Source organism: Leuciscus leuciscus (genome assembly GCF_965113295.1).
Source record: "Leuciscus leuciscus genome assembly, chromosome: 3".
Taxonomy (NCBI): Eukaryota; Metazoa; Chordata; class Actinopteri; order Cypriniformes; family Leuciscidae; genus Leuciscus; species Leuciscus leuciscus.
Genome location: NC_138727.1, coordinates 50,089,562 through 50,096,272, shown reverse-complemented (window position 1 = coordinate 50,096,272; position 6,711 = coordinate 50,089,562). Strand labels below are relative to the sequence as shown.

Here is a 6,711-nt window from a genome sequence, read left to right as displayed (position 1 = left end):
AATACACCAGAAATTATGACAAATAGTGTTATAAAGTTATACTCAATCAAATGCTCATCACATGGGGATAAAGAGTTTCTGCTGCTACAGAGAGGCCTACAGAGGTAATGTTAATATTATGTGTCTACACATCAAACAATCTACACATTCACATTTTTTCACATTTTTATGTGGAGTAGCCTATAGAATCTAAGTTTAAATCTTAGTATAAACGGGTATTCTTATCTCTCCCCCAGAGTGTGGAAGAACATCAGGAGGACGGTCCAGCAACTTCTGGTGCACAGATGAACAGTTCAGTGATTTCCAGTAAATGCCACAGTTTAATTCTGTAGAATTTGTTTAGAACTACATTATGTAACTCTAATCTGTGTTTTCAGTTGCCAGTAAAGGAGTTATATAGACTTCATCTTATTTAAAAAAAAAAAATATATATATATTTTTTTTTTTATTAATAAAAGATTAATTTTATTAATAAAAATGTACTGAAAGAATGAATGAGGTGTTTAAACACCACTTCCACTTTAAAAAGGGGAGGAGACCGAAAGAAACTCTGGGTTTACTGAAGAAAACCTGCTCCCGACCAGGTTAGGTTCACAGAGTAAGTTACCATGGTAACTGACTCGGAGTATAAGTTACCTCTCTTTCAGAAACAGGCTTGACTTACTCTGCTTTCTCAGGGTTAACATACCTCCCATTCTGAAACAGAAAACTCAGAGTTTCCCTCATTTCAGGGTTAACATACTCAGAGTTTTCACTTAACCTCCTTTCTGAAACAGGCCCCAGGTCTTTACACTGGCTCCCAGTTTGATTTAGGATTGATTTCAAAGTATTATTACTGGTATATAAATCATTCAATGGCCTAGGACCTCAATACATTGCAGATATGCTCACTGAATATAAACCCAACAGATCACTCAGATCATTAGGATCATATCAGCTAGAAATACCAAGGGTTCACTCTAAACATGGTGAGTCTGCTTTTTAGCTATTATGCCAGCCACAGCTGGAACCAGCTTCCAGAAGAGATCAGATGTGCTCCTACAGTGGTCACATTCAAATCCAGACTCAAAACACTTCTGTTTAGCTATGCATTTACTGAATGAGCACTGTGCCACTGTTCGTCCGACTGTTTGTACTGTACTGTATTTCATTTTATTTTTCTAAACTGTTTTAATTATTCTTATTTCTTTTTATTATTTTAATTTCTTCTATGTAAAGCACTTTGAATTGCCATTGTGTATGAAATGTGCTATATATATAAACTTGCCTTGCCTTGCCTATTATTAATATTATTATTTATGTATTATTAATAAACATTGATTTATTGTTATTCGTTTGTATTTATTTATGTAATTCATGTATTTTAGTGCATTTGGCTATTTTTTATATTTATTTTTTTATATTTATTTTAATCTATTTATTTATTTTATTTTATTTTTTTGGGGGAAAAAATGGATAAGGTTTTACCTAAATAATCAATTTATACTGTTAAATATTATTATTATAAATACATATAAGCATAATTTGAAAAATATTAGTTACATTCATTTTTCTATTTATTTATTTTAGGAAATACACTGTTTTGCCTAAAACCAAATTTATACTGTGAAAAAAATAATAGTATTAATATGTGTAAAATATAAATTGGAAAATATTTAGTTTCAATTAGTTCCATTAAGTTTTTTTCTACTGTACTGTTATATGTTTTATTTATTTAAATATTTTAATTGAATCTAAAATATTTACTTCAATCACATTTTATTTTAATAAAATGGTAATATTTATTATAATGTACTTTTTTTTTTTATTTAAATTTATTGTATTATTATTATTATTATTATTACTACTACTACTTTTTTTTATCATTTATTTTACACTCTGCATGATTTGTTTTTCTCTAAACATTTTCATGGACCCAAATTTGAAATAATTATAATATAATATAATATAATATAATATAATATAATATAATATAATATAATATAATATAATATAATATAATATAATATAATATAAACACTACACTCCCTCAGTAGGTTTTTCTACAGATATTGAATCAAGCCAGGATAATTTTCTGGATCCAGAGCAAATAAAATAGCACATTTCTATCTACTGAAAGGAAAACGATTAAGAAACAACTCTACTATAATACTATAATACTCAGTCATCAGGAAGCAGAATAGAGATAAGAACGGCAACAGGAAAACCGAAGCCAAGAGTTTGACAGCACAATATGCAGGAAGAAGACAAGAGTCTTATATTTCCATGAGCTGGAAACATCCAAATGAAACTATCCAGACAGTAACAGGACGGCGATACTCCAGTCATATTCATGTTTTAAACATCTCTCTGTACCTCAGTATAGCTAAACTTTCACTCGTACGTCACTCGTTTTTCTACAAGCTCCTGGTTTATTCAAATGATGTACAGAACTGGTCAATAGTGTGTGCAGCCTTGCTACAAACATCACTCACAACACAATATCGTTCATTAGAAGACTTTTATTATGTGTATAACTTGTGCTCAGTGACCATAAATACATAACAGCCATTCAAAAGCACTGGAATGGAAAGATTTTCTCCCTGGTTTTATTCTTCTGGTCTCAAGTAATGAAAGCACCTACAGGAACTTCACTTCATCGCGTTGTCTTGTCTCTTTAACTAAACATAATGCAGTGCTTTTAAGTACAAGTGCTTGTCAACGGAATAACAATGGAATGATCACTATTACTGTAAAACATACGAAACTCTCAAATCACACCGTTTAGTTTATAAACACGTATTCAGGAAATAAATAAATAATCTCACCTGAGAACATTAGCTGGAGAGCAACTGTTAAATTCAGGCAGTACGTTCATTTATAGCTTTTCATAACAGGTTCTCCAATGAAGCTTGTTAGTTGTGCATCAACATCTGGACTCATTCATTCATTCATTCGTTTCTAAAGTGTGCTGATAAGAATTATGGCATCTCTATTTTAACGCTGTAAAGTCAACATAAAAAAACTCCTATTACCTTCTGAATTCATACTCTTGCTCTTATTGTGCTTAACTTAGTTATTTTTAATATTTTGTATTCATAATCTTTAATTAAATTGTTTGCCGTTCCCCTGAAAAGCCTCTACTGACGTCATTTAAAGGTGCAGTAAGTGATTTCTGAGAAATGCTGTTGAAAGTGGATCGGACCGAGCAGCACAACACACTTGTAGCCAATCAGCAGTAGGGGGCGTGTCCACTCATGACGGGGGTGAGAGAGTGAGCCAATCAGCAGAAGGGGGCGTGTCGACTCATGATGGGGGTGAGAGAGTGAGCCAATCAGCAGTAGGGGGCGTATCCACTCATGATGGGGACGAGAGAGTGAGCCAATCAGCAGAAGAGGGCGTGTCCACTCATGATGGAGGATAGAGAGTGAGCCAATTAGCAGTAAGGGGCATGTCCACTCGTGATGGAGGAGAGTGAGCCAATCAGCAGTAGGGGGCGTGTCCACTTGTGCTAGAGGAGAGAGTGCGCACCAATCAGCAGTAGGGGGCGTCAACTCGTGATAGAGGAGAGAGAGTGAGCCAATCAGCAGAAGGGGGCGTGTCCACTCGTGATAGAGGAGAGAGAGTGAGCCAATCAGCAGTAGGGGGCGTGTCCACTCATGACGGGGGTGAGAGAGTGAGCCAATCAGCAGAAGGGGGCGTGTCGACTCATGATGGGGGTGAGAGAGTGAGCCAATCAGCAGTAGGGGGCGTATCCACTCATGATGGGGACGAGAGAGTGAGCCAATCAGCAGTAGAGGGCGTGTCCACTCGTGATGGAGGATAGAGAGTGAGCCAATCAGCAGTAAGGGGCATGTCCACTCGTGATGGAGGAGAGTGAGCCAATCAGCAGTAGGGGGCGTGTCCACTTGTGCTAGAGGAGAGAGTGCGCACCAATCAGCAGTAGGGGGCGTCAACTCGTGATAGAGGAGAGAGAGTGAGTCAATCAGCAGAAGGGGGCGTGTCCACTTGTGATAGAGGAGAGAGTGTGTGCTGCTGGCGACTAACAACCAACTCTTGGTTGTATATTCTCTTGTGTACTGTATGTTAAATTTTTGTTCTTCCTTGTCGTTCATCTTCGCAAAGCATTATTTTGCTTCGCTTCGCTTCAAATTTCAATTTCAAGTATCAACAATGTTTCTCTGAAATCGATTACTGCACCTTTAATAGTGTTCACCAGCAGCACAGTTTTCTGGTATAAAACGGCCACTTTTCACAATGCTGATGGGCATTGACAGACAAAACACACTTTACAATAAGGTTCCATTTAACGTTAAGTAACTACATTAGTTACCAAGAACTAACAATGAAAAATCTATCTTCTATTAATTATTATTGTACTTTTGTAAAGTGTTACCAATTATTTACCAGAGAAAATGGTTTGCGAATGCCGTTTCATGTTGACTTCAGCAAAAGAATTATGATACTCATGAAAAGAAATGCCTCCTCGCAGCTCAAAAAGAGGTTTCAAGTTCAATTCATCAGATCTACAGATTCTAGAGTGTCCTTCAGTATCACAGACAGTCTTCACTGCTCTTTCACTTCAGTTCAGCTTGGTGATGGTCACACCGCCGCTGATCTGTATGGTGTCGATGGACGTCAGCGGCGTCACGCGATGGTAGAAGTCAAACAGCTGATGGCCGTCCACGAGCACAAGGAAGCGCGGGTGCTCGCAGTGGATCTCGACCTGAACAAACATCCCAGACAGACCCAACAAAGCATGACTTCAGAAATTACAGCAGGCTCATTTTTAATTCAACAACACAGGTTTAGGTCTCTGCTTTTTTTGTTTTGTGCAATAAAAACAGTTATTTCTGTTAAATTCAGCTGATAGTGATGGTGATACTGACCCTGAAAGGCTGTTCTGCGATGAAGGGGAAATATGGTATTGACCTCTCCTCCTCACCCCAGCTATCAGAAACACAGGCGTTTCGCAAAATCTCCCGGTCTTCGAATCGTACACACATATCCAGAGCCACGTCTTCACACCCGCACGTCAGACTGATGTCGAAACTGTCCGAGACAGAGAGAGAGAGAAAGCAAGAACAATCAACATTGAGTTTAAATTAGAGTGAAGCAACCAAAACAAGGTCACGCACTCAAGAAAGTGCAAACGTCTAGACATCGTGATTTTATCACAAGGATTTCTGTCCAACCTTATTCCTACTTACGCTGGAAAACACTTTTAACTCAAGTGACTTTGATCACTTGAGTTATACAGATAAGATGAAACGCACAGCAGCGAGCGTACCTGCATGTGTCCAAGGTGCGAGTGTGTGTGTTGACATGAGCTACCTGTCTGGATCTGCGTTCACGACGCCCATAATCGTGATTTTCTTCCCCGGTCGCAGTCCGCCCCGGATGCCGCCACAGAACGGCACGGCCTATCAGACACAGGACAGGGTCATGAGACAAAACAACAAGCAAATACAAACAAAACGACGTTTGCTGAGTCATTACCAGTTTTTGTTGCTCATCTTTTTGCGGTGACGTACACCGAGACTCCCCGAAAGAACTGCTCAGATTTCTGTTTCTCTGTGGCAGATGAAGCACAACCAGGAAGTAAAGAGGAAGCCGTTTGTGCAAAAAACATGCAAATTACATGTATGGACACAGAGCTGAACAGGTGGAAAGTAAACTTTGCTGGAAAAACTGCGTGAACCTTTAACTAAAATGTAATGTTGCAGAGAACATACAAATCCACGAAATGCACAATATCAATGCTGTTTTCCTCTATACAATGAAAGTGAATGGGGACTGGATCTGTCAAACCCCCAAAGGACAAAAATCACCATGAAAACATCTTAAAAGTGCCCCATATGACCTATATCCTAAGTATTTGGAATCGAAATCATTGTTCATTAAAAATCTTCTGCATATTTAATGTTGCTAGGTAAATATCAAGTCATTCAAGAATGAATGACATTTGACATAACTAAAAACAAACTTGTGTTTAAGCACCAAAGTTGTAGATAATAGTGTTAGTTAGTACAGTCGTATGCACTACTTTTTTTCGTCATTTTTGTTCTTGAAAGATCCAGTCCCCATTCACTTCCACTGTAAGAGAAGCGTCAACAACATTCTGCTACAGACCTCCGTTTGTGTTTCTCAGAAGTAAGTTTATACAGGTTTGGAAGAACACGAGGGTACATGAGTTTTAATCATTGTTATTATTATTATGGGTTTAAATCATCAACACGAGCGAATTCTCTAGTCTAGTTCACACAGCTGACACTAGTTTCCGTGTGTGACGCAGGACACACGGCTTTCAGTCCACAGAAAAAACACGTCGCTAGTGAAAATACTCACAAGTTCCTGTCGGACTGCGCTCAACTCGGCCATCTTCCAGCATGGGCTCGGGCTCGGCTCGGTTCGGTTCGAGGATCAGGGCACGGATCGGGTCGGTTCGCATGTGTTTCCAGCGGAGGAACTCAGAGAGACGCGTGCGTCCAATCAGCGCGCGACCAGCAGGTTTTGCATTGTGACGTAGGCAGCACGATAATCCTTGTAATCAGCTCAGTCAATTTGGACACTGGCATGTTTGTTTTTGTTTTTTATTTAGTCTTTTTGTTTGTTTTTTGTTTGGATGTATTAAGATGTAAATTCTGTATAATATATTGTATACTACTAAAGTTCGTTGGACAACAATGAAAAAAAAAAAAAAAAAAGACTTGTAATCAGCTCTAATAAAGA

The 6,711-nt window shown here is 38.2% G+C and overlaps 1 protein-coding gene across 1 annotated transcript; it reads right to left on the bottom strand.

Moving 5' to 3' along the window:
- Positions 1 to 2,483: 2,483 nt before the first annotated feature.
- Positions 2,484 to 6,508, bottom strand: lgalsla (lectin, galactoside-binding-like a). The gene is made up of 5 exons (XM_082164607.1): positions 6,328 to 6,508; positions 5,479 to 5,553; positions 5,314 to 5,402; positions 4,869 to 5,031; positions 2,484 to 4,705 (listed from the first exon to the last, which is right to left on the bottom strand). Exons 1-5 carry the CDS (start codon positions 6,358 to 6,360, stop codon positions 4,562 to 4,564), a joined length of 504 nt encoding a protein of 167 aa, XP_082020733.1. The 5' UTR covers positions 6,361 to 6,508; the 3' UTR covers positions 2,484 to 4,561.
- Between the last annotated feature and the right edge of the window lie 203 nt (positions 6,509 to 6,711).